The sequence below is a fragment of the Neomonachus schauinslandi genome, chromosome 5 (assembly GCF_002201575.2).
Source record: "Neomonachus schauinslandi chromosome 5, ASM220157v2, whole genome shotgun sequence".
In the NCBI taxonomy this organism is placed as follows: Eukaryota; Metazoa; Chordata; class Mammalia; order Carnivora; family Phocidae; genus Neomonachus; species Neomonachus schauinslandi.
Genome location: NC_058407.1, coordinates 146,177,929 through 146,194,109, shown reverse-complemented (window position 1 = coordinate 146,194,109; position 16,181 = coordinate 146,177,929). Strand labels below are relative to the sequence as shown.

The 16,181-nt window shown below is 59.0% G+C and overlaps 1 protein-coding gene across 1 annotated transcript in view; it reads left to right on the top strand.

Moving 5' to 3' along the window:
- Positions 1 to 15,081, top strand: part of LOC110587774 — a 134,370-nt gene extending 119,289 nt beyond the window's left edge. Inside the window, exons 53-67 of the mRNA XM_044915264.1 lie at positions 598 to 759; positions 2,529 to 2,693; positions 5,134 to 5,302; positions 5,722 to 5,906; positions 6,135 to 6,227; positions 6,406 to 6,604; positions 7,757 to 7,896; positions 7,977 to 8,074; positions 11,015 to 11,196; positions 12,704 to 12,909; positions 13,060 to 13,237; positions 13,944 to 14,053; positions 14,223 to 14,336; positions 14,490 to 14,631; positions 15,032 to 15,081. Of these exons, the coding sequence (XP_044771199.1) occupies positions 598 to 759; positions 2,529 to 2,693; positions 5,134 to 5,302; positions 5,722 to 5,906; positions 6,135 to 6,227; positions 6,406 to 6,604; positions 7,757 to 7,896; positions 7,977 to 8,074; positions 11,015 to 11,196; positions 12,704 to 12,909; positions 13,060 to 13,237; positions 13,944 to 14,053; positions 14,223 to 14,336; positions 14,490 to 14,631; positions 15,032 to 15,081 (2,193 nt within the window). The remainder of the gene's footprint in view (positions 1 to 597; positions 760 to 2,528; positions 2,694 to 5,133; positions 5,303 to 5,721; positions 5,907 to 6,134; positions 6,228 to 6,405; positions 6,605 to 7,756; positions 7,897 to 7,976; positions 8,075 to 11,014; positions 11,197 to 12,703; positions 12,910 to 13,059; positions 13,238 to 13,943; positions 14,054 to 14,222; positions 14,337 to 14,489; positions 14,632 to 15,031) is intronic.
- The last annotated feature ends 1,100 nt before the right edge of the window (positions 15,082 to 16,181 follow it).

Here is a 16,181-nt window from a genome sequence, read left to right as displayed (position 1 = left end):
TCTTGTGCCAACGCTAGCTGTGCTGGAGGATGGTGAGAAACTCATTTCTCCACTGTGAGCCTTGGTGTTCTCATCTGTAAAATGGGTTCCCTGACTGGGGTATAGTGACAGCTCTGGGGGGATGAGGGAAGCAAGGCGCCCAGCATGAGGTGAGCACTTGGAGCCAGACGAGGGAAGAAGCTGGTGACACCAGAGGGCTTTTGGGGGCAGGGGGAGATCAGGTTCCTGGAGGTGTCAGTTTGGAGTCTTCCTGGCATCACTGCCCACCCGGGGCTGCGGCTGGGGCTGAGCACTGTTCTGCAGAGCCTGGGACAGGGACCGGACCATGGAGAAATGGGGAGAAATGGCCCTGAAAGCCAACCTTGTTCCTTCTGGGGTCTCGCACCCTGGGCTCTGGGACCCTTTAAACTCAGGCCCCCGGTGCTCCCCACAAACATCCGCCCGGCGTATAAATCACTGCTGTGGCCGACTGGAGCTCTCATGATGGGACTTACAGCACCTGACCCTCTCTCGTGAGGTCTCCCATCGGCAGCTGGCCTTGGCCCCTCTCTCCGCTCATGGGATGAGGCCCTGCCTCACGGTGCCTTCTCCTGCCAGAGGCATTGGCCATCGCAGGCGGACAGGATCCACGCCGAGGCCATGCTGCAGCACATCTTCACTGGCTCCTGCACCACGCAGAGCTTCCAGGGGGAGGTGGGGACCGACTATACCCACCGGCTGCACCATTCCCTGCACCTGGGGCTCTGTGACCTGCCCAGGGTGAGTCTGTCCCGGGAAGGGGGCCCGGGCACCCATGGAGGGAGGGTGAGGAGAGAGGACAGCATCCACAGAGCGCAGGGGTGTGAGCGAGGGAGCTGGGTGCCCACATCACCGCTCTGCCATCTGCCGGTGGGGTGATCCCAGGCAGGGCGGGTTGACCCTCTCAAAGTCCAGGGTTCCATCTGAGGAACAGAAGAGGCAGTAGGCTTCAGCATGTAGGGTGACTGTGAGATATGAGATGTGACACAGGAAGAGAGCTTTACATGTAAATGAAAGGTGCTCAGCTACATCGTTGTTGGAGGTGAGGTGTTGGGACCTCTTTCCCAAAACATTCTTCCTGGGTTTGTTAGCTGGTTGATTGGTCCTTCCTCCTACCTACCAACCCTCCCATCCATCCACCTACCTACTCCCCACCCTTCTGTCCATCCATCCATCCATAAACCCACCCATCCACCTACTCACCCACCCTCCCATCCATCCATCCATTTCCCCAACTATCCATCTATCCCAGGGTCAGAGATTTTCTGTAAAGGGTCAGATAGCAAATATTTGAGCTTTTCTTTTTTTTTTTTTTTTAAGACTTTATTTATTTATTTGACACACAGAGAGTGCGCACAAGCTGGGGGAGTGGCAGGCAGATGGAGAGGGAGAAGCAGGCTTCCCGCTTGAGCAGGGAGCCCGATGCGGGGCTTGATCCCATGCCCCGGGGATCATGACCTGAGCCGAAGGCAGACGCTTAACGACTGAGCCACCCAGGTGCCCCATATTTTAGCTGTTCAAGCCATATGATCTCTGTTACCATCACTCAACTGTGCTGTCATAGGTTATATGTAAACTCATGGGTGTGGCCATCTTCTGATGCATATTTATTAACAAGAACAAGCAGTGAGCCAAATTTGGCTCTTGAGCCAGGTTGCCAACCCCATTCATCCATTCGTTCAGAAAGCATTTGTGGGTTTTACTTAATGCAGGGCCCTCTCCTAGGTGCAGGGACAAGGAAGGTGAAGGGGACAGACTGGGTGCCCCACCCCTTGGAGCTCACTTTCCAGTGGGTGGAAAAAGTTAAACAAGATGCATGATACGGGGGCGCCTGGGTGGCTCAGTCATTAAGCGTCTGCCTTCGGCTCAGGTCATGATCCCAGGGTCCTGGGATTGAACCCCGCATCAGGTTCCTGGCTCAGTGAGGAGCCTGCTTCTCCCCCTCCCTCTGCCTCTCTCCCTGCTCATGCTTTCTCTCTCTATCTCTATCTCTGTCTCAAATGAATAAATAAAATCTTAAAAAAAAAAAAAAAAGATGCATCATATGTACTGAGGCATGATGAATGCCGTGAAGGAATGACGCAGGGAGAGGGGACGGGGGATTGCAGGGGGCCCCACTGACAAATGCGAGCTCTGCACAGGGAACAGCCAGTGCAAAGGCCCTGTGGCGGAGCATGCTGAGGGTATTGGAGGAACAGAGGGCAGCCTTTAGAGAGCAAGGAGGTGAGGTTAAGAAGATAATGCTGACTCGTGGGCCATGTCAGGCAACCAGCTTTTCTTAGTACAAGGGGGAGGCGGAGAGTTTTGAGCAAGGGGATCATGTCCGATTTGCATTTTTCACTGTCAGTCTGGCTCCCGAGTGGAGGAGGGACCATGCGCTGAACTAGAAGGGAGACCCAACAGGCTCTTGCGACAGCCCCGGGGGTCTGGACCAGGCCCGGGCATGGTGGGGAGAGGAAGTTGCAGCCCCTGTGCCTCCCTGACCGCTGACACCCACCCTCTCGTTCCAGGCTCTCTCAGTCTCTGGGGAGCACACCCTGGGCCACAATGGGCTCCTGCTGGATTCCCGCTGCCAGATGGGCCTCGCCCCGGACCCAGACCATGGCCTGCACCTCAGCCTGACCCTCCGCAACCACAGCAAGCCTCGGGCACCAGACTTCTCCGGGGAGCTGGAGGTGGGTGGCTAGGTCGGGGCTGCCTGCACCTCCCCCCACCCCCAGGAGGATGCCCTTCCTCCAGCTCTGGCCTGCGAGGCCACCAACGCCTGGATGGCCCTGCCACCTGGTGGTCACTGTCAGAACCACAGGCTGGCACACTGCCTGGCTTCCTCCCCTGCAAAGCGGGGAGTAATCGCTGCACCTACCCTAGCTCCCGTGGGATTCATGCCGTGAGGATTAAATATGTTACTACGTGCAGATCACTTAGAGCAGTGCCTGCGACAAGGCAGCCACTCAGTATTACTGATTCTCCCAGCAGCCCAGGAAGGTAGGAGGGCGCAGAGCTGGGCTCGATGCCTTCTCTGTCCCCACCGGCCGAGTGATCTTGGGAAGGGCCCTCGCTGAGCCCTGCCTCCTCATCTGTAAGTGGGGAGCGGACATATTTCGCAAGGCAGCGGGTAGGGTTCCGGGCACCCCCTCCCTCTGCCCCCTTTAAAATAGGCACACAGGGGGCGCCTGGGTGGCTCAGTCGTTAAGCGTCTGCCTTCGGCTCAGGTCATGATCCCGGGGTCCTGGGATCGAGCCCCGCATCAGGCTCCCTGCTCAGCGGGAGGCCTGCTTCTCCCCCTCCCACTCTCCCTGCTTGTGTTCCCTCTCTCACTGTGTCTCTCTCTCTGTCAAATAAATAAATAAAAAATCTTAAAAAATAAAAAAAAATTTAAAAATAATAAAATAGGCACACAGTAGGTGCCCCATCACTGTTACCATCTGCCCACCTTCGCGTCCCCCTGGCCAAGTGCCCCTGACTTCGTGACTTTCCTTCTTCTGACCTCAGTTGTCTCCTCTGTCCAATGGGAACAAATCCCACCTCATTTGCGGAGCTGTTTGCACATAGTAGGTGCTCGTGAGGTTTCCTTCCAGCATCCGGAGCTGGATGGGGATGGCTCTTCTGCCTCTGGAGGTTGCTCGGCCTGTTTCCCTGCATGGTGGCATGGTGGTATCAAAAGAGCTTTGCTCTCCAAGGCTGTCCGGGGCTGACCGCTTCATTTCCCCACCTGCCAGCCAGGCCCCCAGCTGCTCCCGCGTCTGTAATCCCAGTACCCCAAGGCCTGCTGGCCTGGGAGTGGGCCCCCTGCCCCATGTGGGGGTCCATGCGGTGGAGAGAGGTCTTTCCCAGCCTTGTTTGGTCCTCATGACACTGTGAAATTTCAGAAGGCTCTCTGGGCTGCACCCCACCCACTTGGAAACCTTGAGGATGGATTTTCTGGAACATGTGTAGTGAGCCCCCTGAATTAGATTCCTAGGGCTGCCGAACGGAGGACCCCCAGCGCGGTGCTGGAACACAACAGGATTTTTTTCCTTTCACAGTGCTAGAGGCTAGAAGTCTGAAATCAGGGTGTCAGCAAGTCCGCACGCCCAGCAGAAGCTCTAGGGCACTGTCCCCCCGTGCCTCTTCCTGCTTCTAGGGGTCACCGGCAGGCCTGGGCGCTCCTTGGCTTATGGCCGTGTCATTCCAACCTCTGTGTCTTCACACGGCTGTCTCCCAAGGCTATGGGTCGTTGCATTTAGGGCCCACCTGAATCCAGGACAACCACATCTGCAGAGACCCTATTTCCGAATAATCGGAACTAGGGTTCGAACTTCCACACGCCTTTTTGAGGAACACATTCACCCCGTAAGGCGCCCTCCTGTAACACACACACACACACACAGTAATTCCGATTCCTGCTGAAGTTCGAAGGCCACCGTCCTGTGTCATTTGACAGAACTGGAAACCGAGGCACAGACAGGGCAACGCACTTATTCAGGGTGGTACGGCTCATTGGTAGCAGCATCTGGACTCGAACATGGGGCAGCTGAGTCACGGCCAGAGGTGGCTCCCCTCCCCCCAACAGGCTTCCCCTTGCAGGGTGTCCTCCAGGGTTCCTTCTGTGACCTCCAGCCCCATTGTCCATTCAGAGCTCACCTGTCCCGAGTCCCCCTCCTGCAAGGCTGGGCGTCTGCAAGGGGCGCGACAAAGTGCTTGGGGACTGTGTTTGTGCCCTGTGCTCCCCACAACAGCTCCTTGAACGTGCTGAGGCATTTGCCGTGTTTCTCCTGAAATTACAGAAAGCACGGCAGGTAGAAACAGCTGGGCACCAGGGACGGCAAAAATGTCAAGGCCCAGGGCCACCCGGATCAGTTAAGACAGCGGCGCCGGGGTGAGGCCTGGCGTCTGCGATGTTTAAGCCATGGGGATGGCGGGTGCCCCTGGCTTATCAGGCCCCCAGATGTGGATTTAATAGGTACTTTCTGCAGTTGGCAGGGATAGTGAACCTTGTGGGGTTGTACGTGGGGGTCCCAGTGCCCCGGGAGATGTGGGGCAGGGGGTGGGCGCTGCCTTTTCTCTCCTTGGGCCCGGGGCTAGCAAGAGCGGGGGGACCAGGCCCCACTCTGCTCTCTGCTCTCCTGTTTGCAGGTCCTCAGCGCCAAGGCTCAGCAGCTCGGCCTGCGGGGCCGGGTCTCCACCTCGGCTTCTCGGGCCAGCATCCAGCTAGAGGGAATTGTGGACAATGGGGACGAGAAAGTGAGGCTGTCGGTGTCCCGGGCCCCGAGCTGCCTCCAGGCCGCTGTGATCCATGAGGAAGGTGAGTAGAGACAGCGAGGACTGCTCAGATGGCTGGGGCGGGGCCCACCTGGGCCCCAGAGAGGACAGAGATCGGGGTGTTGAGAGTTGAGGAGTCAGGGAACCCGGTTAGGACTTCGTGGCGCCCTCAGCTCGGAGGAGACAGTGAGCCCCCTGCAGCCACCTGTATGGGCTGTGATGTCAGGAGAGGTTGGGAGAAGGGTCCAGGTGGGCAGACGGGAGGTGGGTATGGGCTGGGGGATGAGAAGGAGCCCAGGCCTCAGGGGGTCGGGAAGCTGATTTGGGTGGTACGCTTCCAGGCCTGCAAACGCTAGGGCCTGGGGCTAACAGGAAGCTCTCCGTGGAGAGGAGGAGGTGTGGACAGCCGGGCAGCAGCCAGGCAAGTCCTGGGGGCAACAGCAGGACCCTTCCCGGCCCCAGGGAGCCGAGAGGAGAGCGTGGTGCTGCGGGCATGTGCCCACAGGCGAACGGCCGAGGTGGAGGCCCTGCTCCAGGACGGCGGGCAGCCCGTGCAGCCCCTGGGACGCCTGAGCCTGCAGGCTGCCAACCAGAGTCTTCGCCTGGAGGCACACGGCTGCCCGGGAACCCTGCTGGGCAGCGTGGAGGTGAGGCGGCCCCGGGGGTGGGGGATGCTGTTTTCCCTGGGGCCCAGACCACGGTGCTGGGGCTGCGAGCCTTTTGGGTCCAACAAGGCCCAGAAAACCAGAGGCAGCCCCGTAGCATGCAAACATATCCTGGGGCCCTATGGCCGGCACCGAGAACCTCCTGTCCACCCCAGTCCCAGGAAGCACCCCCCTCCCCGGAGTCCCCAGCCTGTCCCTCTGTGCCCACAGTCCAGGATGGCAGCCATCGGGGCCCAGGTGGGAGCCCAGCTAGAGAAGAAGATCCGAGGCTTGGATGCCTACGTGGAAAGGTTCCGGCGCCTGGTGGGTAGACTGCACCAGGGGGTCGGGGACACACTTCGAGAAGGGGAGGTGCTGTGTGGAGATGCCCCCCCCTTCCCCCGGCCCATCCTGTGCCCTCCACTCACCAGGCGTGAGGATCTTCTGGAGTGCCGGGTGCCCCAGACCCTCACACCGATCTTGCCTCGATTTCCCTGCCCAGGTGCGGCCGGCGGGCACCCTGGACAGCATGGTGGGCCCCCTCCTGCAGTTGTCCCACGGGGGACTGGGAGCCGTGGTGGCGAGTGGCCGGGCGGTGGCCGCGCCATGGGGCCAGGCCAGGCAGGCGCTGATACACCACTTGCCCCCCTACCTGGAGAGACTACGGGCGGGGCTGGAGCAGCTGCGGAACGAGCTGGAACGTGAGTGCACGAGTGAGGGCCCGACCCCAGAGCCCTCCCGGCCTGCGGGGCCTCATGGGCCTGCAGCCTTCGTGTTCACTCTGCTGCCTCCATCCCTGCAGCTCTCCAAGCTAACATCCCTCATGCCCGCTGCCTTGGTTCTTTGCGGACTGCTGGTCTATTTTTTTTTTTTTTCCAGTCCCTGCCTGATTTCTTTTGGGCCTACAGCTTTATTTCTATTAGGCCCAGTGCTGGAAGATCCCAGAGCCTATTTCTGGTTCTGTGATCAGCACCAGCGTGGCTGTGTGGTTCAGGCTTCTGTCCTGGTTACTAAGTCGCCGCTGCCCCGAGCGTCCTCCGAGTGATGCTGGGAACTTCAGGCCTCTCCACACGAGCACCAGGGCCGATAGCTGGCCCTTCTCTCCCACCCTGCTTCTGTCTCTGGGTCAGAATCCCCACGGCCACCCCCAGCTTCCGTGGCTCGCTAGGGCTCAGTTCTCGGAATATTTTCCTGCTCACAGCTAGGATTTGTTACAGCGAAAGCACACAGAGCAAGATCAGCAAAGGGAAGCGGCACGGGGGCCCAGGCCCGAGTGAGGGAGGGAAACCAGGCACAAGCTTCCAGAATCTTCTCCCAGGGAGGTCACCCAGGACGCCTTCAATTCCCCCAGCGTCACATGGTGACCACAACTGGTCTGCCAGGGAAGCTCGTTAGAGGTCCTGCTCCGAGGGTTTTCTTAGGGGGCTGGTCCTGGAGGAAGCCTCCCCTGGCACACACCACCATTCCGGACTCACAGGAGGAAAGGGGGTGTTGGGCACAAGCCATTTGTCCCTGCAAATGGTTTGGGCAGAGCGAGGCCCTCTTTTCGGTTCTGGGAGTGGTGGCAACCCTCCTCCCATCCGGGCTCCCACATGCCAGCCCAGGGCCGACCTTGGGAACAGGCCTTGCAGAGGGGAAGTCTCGGGCCTGCCGGGCTGGCTCTTTCCCTGCAGTCCCTCTTGCCGCCCCCTTATTCCCTGGAACAGGCCCTGTTTCCTGGAGGCCTGGGTCATCAAGGGGGCCGGTCCCCCTGCCGGGGTCTGGGCTGCAGGCAGTGGCATCTGGCCTGAGGTCAGGACTCCGGGCGGGGGATGGGGAGGGGGCTCACGGTGGGTGGCGGCCACCTGTTGCAGGGCCCCTGGCCACACTGAAGGACGCCTACCTGGAGGTGACCCCACAGCCCCTGGACGAGGTGTGGCGGGAGCGGGCTGAGGAGGCCGTGCGGCTGTGGCGGGCCCTGGGGCCCAGGCCCATCGGGGCAGCCATGGAGCTGGTGAGGTGGGGCGAGGGGGTGGGACGCGGGCCTGCCAGGTGGGGTGAACCCTGATGGCTCTCCCCGCCCGCCCCCTGCAGGCCGCCCGCCAGATGCTGTCTTGGGCCGAATCCACTTTGTCCCAGGCCCTGCGGAAGCTCTGCAAGCCCTTGCTGGCCCTGTACAGCTTCTCAGCCAGGTACCTTGGGGACCAGGGACCGTCCTTCTCTGTCTCCCTGCCCCAGGCCGGGCCCCAGGCTACAGCACCCTTGGTCTCGTGTATTCCTTAGGACGACCCAGCCAGGGGGGCATTTTCAGTCCTCATCTGTTAAGTTGAGGCTTATTCTTCATTCCACGGGTATTGGATGAACAGGTTCTCCGGGTGAGAGCTGTTTTAGGTTCTATGGATACAGCAGTGAATGAGACCCATCCCCATCCTCACACTGAACAAAGAGCTAGGTTATCTACACCGTACTCGGCCACACTTTCCTCCAGAGGGGCCTCAGGGTAAAAGTTTTCAGGCTTCGTAGGCTCAGTGGTCTTTCCCTTCATCTTCCCTTTGTTTTTCAATAATCCTTTAAAAACAGAAGAGCCCCTCTTACCTTGCAGGCCCTCCAGAAACTGGACACGGGCTGGATCTCGCCCATGAGACATAGTTTCCTAGCCTGTGCTTTGGTATATCGGGTGGTAAATGCTGGAGAAGAACAGGCAGGACAATTGGGGTGGGGGGCACCCTTGGCATGCTGAAGCCATGGTCTGCTTCTTTGAGAAGGTGGCATTTGCACAAGGGCTGGAAGGAGCTGGGGGAGGGGGCCCTGTGGGCATCATGGGAAGAGTTTCAGGCAGAGGCCACAGCCAGTGCAAAGACCCAGGGGTGGGAGTGTGCCTGGCCTGCTGGAGGAGTATGGAGGAAACCAGTGGGGCTGGAGTGGAGGCTACAAGAGCCTGAGAGTTGAGGGGCATCCAGGTGGCCTGGAGCCTTTGTGAGGACATTGATTTCTACTCTGTGATGGGAACCCACAAAAGGTTTCGAGCTGAGAAAAGACATGATGTATATCCCATTTAAAAAGATCCCTCTGGGGGCGCCTGGGTGGCTCAGCCATTTAGCGTCTGCCTTCGGCTCAGGTCAGGATCCCAGGGTCCTGGGATCGAGCCCCGCTTCGGGCTCCCTGCTCCGTGGGAAGCCTGCTGCTCCCTCTCCCACTCCCCCTGCTTGTGTTCCCTCTCTCGCTGTCTCTGTCAAAAAATAAATAAAATAAAAAAAATAAAAAGATCCCTCTGGCCCTGGTGGTGAGACTTGGCTGGGGGCAGGGGCGTGGTGTGGATGGCAGTGCGGAGCCCAGTAAGGAGTGGCCCTCGGTTGTGGGTGTCTGGGCGAGACTCGGGAGCCGTGGAAGGGCCGCGAGGTGTTTAGATTCTGGACGTGTTGTAAGGTCAAGCCTGGAGATTTGCTGACAGATTGGCTTAGGTGTTGGAACAGGTGGCACCGAGGTTTTTGGCCTTGCAAATGGCAGGAGGGACGGTCTGGTCCATTGGTGGAGCAATGAGGGATGACTGGTGGCAGGCAGATGGGGGCTTTATCAGTTTCCTCTTGCTGCCATAGCCCCTTGACCCACACATTTAGTGACTTCAAACAACACAGATTTATTCTCGTGTCGTTCTGGAGGTCCGAAGTCTGGGAAATCCGTTTCAGTGGGCTACAGCCAACGTGTCAGCCGGGCTGGCTCCCAGGGAGGCTCCAGGGGAGAACCCACCCCCTTTACCTTTTCCAGCCTCTAGGAGCACCAGCGCTCCTTGGCTCAGAGACCCTTCCTCCGCCTTCAAAGCTGAAAGCCACAGCATCACTTTCTCTCCAGACTCTGTCCTTCTATCTTGTCTCTCTGACCCTCCTCCCGCCCTTTTTCTGACGACATGAGCTCACCCGGATAATCCATCCCAGAATCCTTCACTTAGGCACACCCGCAAAGTGCCTTTGGCCACATCAGTTCCCGTAGTCCTAGGGCCCAGGCACTTGGAGGTCTTCGGGGGCCTTTATTCAGTGTGTGTGGCAGGAGCGGGGATGGTCAGGTGCCATTCTGGACGCGTTGAGCTTGAGAAGCCATGAGGACACGCAGTTGGAAACGGCCAGTAGGAACTGCTACTTTGAGGTCTGGCCCGTACAACAGTCTGGGAGTTGTCAGAGAGGGGACTGGACCGGATGGGGCAGCAGAACCAGCCTCAGAGACAGGCCTGGGCTCTGGGGTGTGTGCGCCCCTCCCCCTCCCAGGCTGGGGCCCCATCAGCAGTGGGGGGGGGGGGGCTCGGAATGGCAGCGGCCCCAGCCAAGCGACCTCACAGCGCGTGGGGACCGGGGGAATGCTTGGGCTTGAATCCCGCTCTGACTTGGGCAACCTTGGATCAGTGCTCGGTGCCTCGGGTGGTGCTCAGGCCACCAGGGCTCTCGGTGCTGTCACAACGTGGGCTGGCCGAGGGAAGCTGCCAAGGGGGCACGGTGTCAGCTGGTGTGCAGAGGAATGTACTAGTCGGGGCTGTTTGCAAAGGTAGGGGCTGACTGGTGCGGTTAGGGGGCTCCTGCCCGGGGGAGGTCCTGGCAAGGGGTCAGCACTGGGTGCTTGTGCTGAGGAAGGGGTGTGGGGGCAGGGAGGCCTCTGAGACCACTTCCAGCCCCACCGCTGCAGGTCCTCCGGGCCTCCTGGGGGAGGTAAATGTCCTCCCCCACCCCCGGCACCTACCTCCACCCGCAGTCGAGGGCATGAACTATTCCTCATCTACCTCCAAGCCCAACGTGTGCTGAGACCTCTCTGCTCCTTCAGACCCCACAAAGTCGACTTGACCCCTGTTTTCCGCCCTGAGAAAGTTTCAGGGTCCTCCCTTGATGGTCGAACTCCCAAGGTCCCCTTTGGCTCCGACCTCCCCTTTCTCCGATGCTTTTGCTGCCCTTGTCCACCCCACCTCCAGGAGCCCTAGATGTGGGCCGGCCCATTCTCGGGGTTCACACAGACCTGACCCAAGGCCCTGGGGGGCAGCACGTACATCCCCCCCCCTCCGGCAGGAGCCCAGACATCTGTGTCCTTCCAGTGAGGCCGCTGTGTCTGCCCCGAGCCTGGACCCTCCTCCACCTCCTCTGTGCTCCTTCCAGGAACTGTTCGGTGCGGGTGACTTTGCCGCTGCTGCCGGCGGGGAACGAGCCCCTGGCTGTGGCCCGGGTGACCGGCTACGTGGTGGAGAAGCTGCTGCGGCCGCTCGGCGAGCTGTCCAGGACCAATGTGTGGGCCGAGTACTACCGGCTCCAGCGTCGCCTGCTGGAGAGCCCCCACGACTGTGAGTCTTGGGCCACCCTCCTCCCCAGGAAGCCCTGAACCCTGTGGGATGGGGCAGCAGGACGTGGCAGGGGCAGACAGGGGCCTGGTCCTGGGTGGCCCCCGGGACCTGAGCCCAGTACTGCAGGGCCCAGAGGTTACTGGACTGTCCCAGGTCATAGTGGACGAGGACTGGGCTGCAGATCCGGGCTTTCATCCAGCATAGGAAAGCCTGAGTCTGGGGCCCAACCCAGAAGTGGGCCAAGCTGCTTGGAGCTCGAGGCCAGCTCCCTCCCCCTTGTCGGTGCTGGAGACGCAAAAGGCAGACCTCCAGCTGGAGCCGGAAGGCGGCTAATGGAGTCCAGACTCATGGTCAGGCAGGGCCGGCCACCACGGGCTGTGCCAAGACCGGATGTGGCTCCAGGGGCTTGGGGCCCCGTGGGAGTTTGCATCCAGCTCGTGCCCGAGTGTGGCCCGGGCGAGTCTTCCCACCTCTCTGGGACTTGGTTTCCCCTCTGTGCACTGGAGGTGGCACCATGGCTCACTCCTCTGGGTGACAGGCACGTGTGGTTTGTGAGCCGAATTCCTTGGTGCTGGGGTGGGCCTCAAGTCCACAGGCAGGTGTGGCACTCAGGGCCTGGTAGGACTGGTGTATCAGTGTGGTTCGTACCGACCACGTGGGAATGCTGAGGTTCGGGGCAAGCAGTTGCCCTCCTAGGGTCAGGGGTACTTTCTCTGCTAGGCAGCACGGTGAGGTTGAAGTTGGCCTTGGAGTTCCGTACTTATGTGACCTTGGGCTGGCCTGTGACCTTGAGCTCTGATGGCTGATGAAGGGGCATGCAGGACCCTCCTCGTGAGGCTGGCTGGGCCAGCAGCCCCCTGGCCTGGGTATGTGTCCCCTAGTGCCCCCCCACTTCTAGCCCAAGTCGCTGCTCAGCAGCCGAACTGGCCCGGTGGGGCACGCTGTCCCTGTCTCGATCTTCTGCCCACCTGGAGGAGGGCAGAGCCAGGCCCCCATGGTACCTTCCTTGCATTAGATGGAGCCTTTGGTCATACTTTTGTGTGTTTTTTATAGTGATTATTTTTCAATAGCTTCATTGACCCACAATTCGCATACCACACTGTTTAGTTCAAGCATTTAATTCAGCGGCTTTGAATATATTCAGAGGTTCACATCCCCCACCGCCGTCAGTTGTAGAGCATTTTCATGACCTCACAAGCGTCCTCTGTCCCTTAGCTGTCACCCTCTGTCCTTGGCTCCCACCTGTCTACCTCCTGGCTCCATGGATTTGCCTACTCTGGACACTTCGTATGAAAGGAATCCTGTATCAGTCCTTTCTTTTTATTGTCGACTTGGCTGGAGATGGTGGAGAAGAGCTGGGGATAGACCCCCCCATGTAGGCTGCCCAAGGGGTCACAGGCCAGAAAGGCTCTGCACGCCCTGGAGTACCCCCTGCGCTCAGGGCCCCCAGGGCAGCGGGCAGAGCGGGCAGAGCCATCTTACCTGCCCTGGGCTTTCTTCTTCCCAGACCATGCTGTGGTGGCTGGGGCCAGGTATGTGGTGACCTTTGATGGCCAGGTGTGGAGCCTGGGTGTCCACTGTGGCCATCTGCTGCTGGCCAAGGACTTTGCCCACGACACGTTCTCACTGACACTGAACCGGGACCACTCGGGGCTCCCGTCCCTGTCCGTGGAGCTGAACCGTACCACCCTGGTGCTCTACCCGAGCCTGAAGGTGAGCATGCGAGAGTGGGAGGGGCAGGGGGCCCAGAAGGATGACACGTTCCTGTACATCCACACGCCCATGTCCTGGGCCCCAGACCCTTCCCACCTGGTGCCCCACGTTGCCTGCCACCTGTCTGCTCAGCCCATGTCTGGCCCCCAGACCTACAGGCTCTATGATTCCTCCTCGCCTACGGAGAGCTGTCTGCACGTCGATCTGCCTCCTGCCAAGATGAGGAGGGACGTCCCCAGGATCGAGCTGACCAGTGAGGACGGCATCTCCGTCACCTGTGATGTCCGAGCTGGTCTCTGCAGCCTGACTCTGGGCCTCTGGCTCCATGGTGGGTCTGGGTCCCAGCTAGCAGCCTCCGAGCTGGTGGGGTCGGCCTTGCAGAGGCTGGCAGATCCCCAGCCAGGGGCACTCTTGGGGTCCTCGGGACGCTGGGGGCAGGATGCCCAGGGACTCCCTCAGGCTGCCGCTGATCTTTGGGGCTTACAACCTGAGCAGGCAGGAGAACAGTCTGAAGGGCTCAGGATGGGAAGGAGGTCCAAGGCCATGTCTCCCTGCTGGGTCATGGCAGTGCTGGGACCGTCCCCACTGCAGGTGGACAGATCCTGCTCGGCTCAGTGCCCACTGGCCTTGTCTCTGCAGCTGTAATACCCGGGTCGCCGCCTCCTCCCCTTCTCCTCCCCATTGTTGGCTGTGGTTTGGATGACCTCACTGAAGCTCATGTACGGGCCACCATTCTCACAGCCCGGATTTAAGCCCGGGGCTCTCTGACCCCATATTCTACCTCCTTTCTGGGACATCGACTCCGGGTTCAGGGCGGCCCCAGAACAGCTCTCCCGTCGGCCCAGGCCACTTGGGATGAGGACGGTGGGCATGGGGAGGGTCCCAAAAGGGACACAAATGCTTTGCTCCCTTCTCCTCTCCCTCTGATGAAGGGCTAGAGCCCAGGAGGTGGTGTGGGCGTCAGGTGTGGAGGGTTCGGGCATTCCTGGAACCTGGGCCCAGACAGGCTCTCACCTGGCCCCCTTTCTGCACAGGGGTGTCTGCTGGCCTTCTGGGCACCAATGACAATGAGGCGGGCAATGAGCTGATATTGCCGGATGGCACAGCGGCCCAGAGCCTGGAGGAGCTCGCCTTCGCCTGGAAGGTGAGCTGGTGCGCCAGCCCTCCTCCTTTGGGGGGTCGTGTGTCCCGGGGGCTGTGTGGGTAGAGATTGGCTTGGGGCATGTGTACTCTGCAGACAGCTTCTCTGTCCAAGCTGCCCAAGAAGGAGGAGGTCCAGGCGGCAGGCCTGAGTCTGGGCTTTGTCTCACTAGGTGGGTGGCGACTGCAGGGCCATGGAGAAAACTCAGGAGTGCCCAGGCTGGAGCCCCACCTGCTGGGCCTTCTTCCAGGACCCCCGTTCCTGCCTGGGGAACTGCTTCAGGGTGGTGAGTGTGAGGCTGGGTCTAGACCCCAGCAGAAGCCATGCAGCAGGTAGACCAGGGGACCCAAATTGACCCCTATCTTGCCTCTGCCCCTCCCCTGTGCTATTCGCAAGGCTATAACGCGCAAGGACCGTGACTGTGGGTGCTGGATTTCAGGTGGACCCCACGCCATTCCTCAGCCTGTGCATCCAGGACACCTGTGGCACCCAGGAGCTCCACCCTGCCTGTAACCTGGCAGCCGCCTACATCCACTTGTGTGCCCGGGGCTTCGTGCCCCTGGACCCTCCTCTGCAGTGCGGTAAGCCACCCCCGCCAGCCATCCAGCTCACCCCTACCTGGCTGACCCCTGCCTTTCCTCCCAGAGGGAAAACTAGTTCCTTTCTCTTACTTAGTTCATTATATGACAACGGAGCGCCTGTCCACCTGGCAGGAGCTAAGAGTCAAAACAAAGTTCTGTGCAAAGGAGTACTTAGAAAAAAGAGGCCCAAAGCCTCCCCCTGCCCAAGCCAAGGCTGATGAGCCCTGGGACCTCTGACACAGGAGACAATACCATAGACAACTATAAACTCACCTCCTGAAAATGTATAACCACAGATCTGCTCTTCAGGGGTTTGAATGTACACTCTCTCCAATGTCTGGAAAGCCCTGGGTCAACCACTGTTGTGCATGATTCCCACAGCTGAAGCTCCACTGCACAGGGCTGGAAGTCAGCGACTGCCCCAAACAACAGGAGAAGGACTTCTGTTAAAGGAAAGATTACTCATGATGCTTGGAAAAGGCCAGGCAGGCAGGCTGTATTCAGGGGGACTATCACAGTGGTATAGGGACCACTGCAATGGGGTTTGGCCATACAGGGGAGAGAGATCAGGCTCTGATTACAACAGGGAAAAGTGGGGACTGACAGCCAAGGAGCAGGGTGGGGGGGGGGGGTCTGTGGATGGAAAATTACCAAGAGGAACCATCAGGGATGGTGAAGTTCTGGCTAACCCGACCTGCCAGGACTCTTGCTGGAGGCAGCCCAGACTGATCAGAGGAACCCTGGCTGATGGCAAGATAACCTATTATTCTGGCTAAATTGACCTAGCATAATTCTTGCTAGGCCTGGCCAAGGCAGAGACAGAAGCCCCCCCACCCCAATGTCAGGTCTTCACTGAGATTTCCACAGAACCTGAGTAGAATCTGGTCAAAGAAAGATACTAGAATTTGAGACTATTAAATACATATATTAACTGAAATTTAAAACTTACCAGATTTGGGGCACCTGGGTGGCTCAGTGGGTTAAGCGTCTGACTCTTGATTTCAGCTCAGGTCATGATCTCAGGGTCACAGCATCAAGCCCAATGTCAGGCTCCACACTGAGCATGGAGCCCGCTTAACATTCTCTTTCCCCCCACATGTACTCTCTCTAAAGATAAATAAAATATTGAAAAAATTAATGAACTGGAAAATATGAGAGAGTCTCACAGAAATTTCAGAATGGGAAAATAAAGAGGTTGAGAACTGGAACTCCTCAGATTCCAGAAGCACAAGGTATCCCAGATACTGTCAATCAACCCCGATTAAGACACATCAGAGTGGCAAAGAAGTGATCTTTCAAGGAACAAGTAGACAACCAATCTTCCACCAGCAAGGACCAAAGATGGTAGAATATACACCTTTAAAGCATTAAGAGAACAACTGTCACGTTAGATTTTATACCCAGCTCAACTATGATTTAATGTTAAAGGTGAAACAGATTTTTAGCACTGCGCTATCTGAAACCATCTTTCCCACTGATGGAGACTCACTCAAGGAAGAGAGCCCCACACATTTATTCACATGCATCTGTGGCTGTTTTTGTGCTGCAAC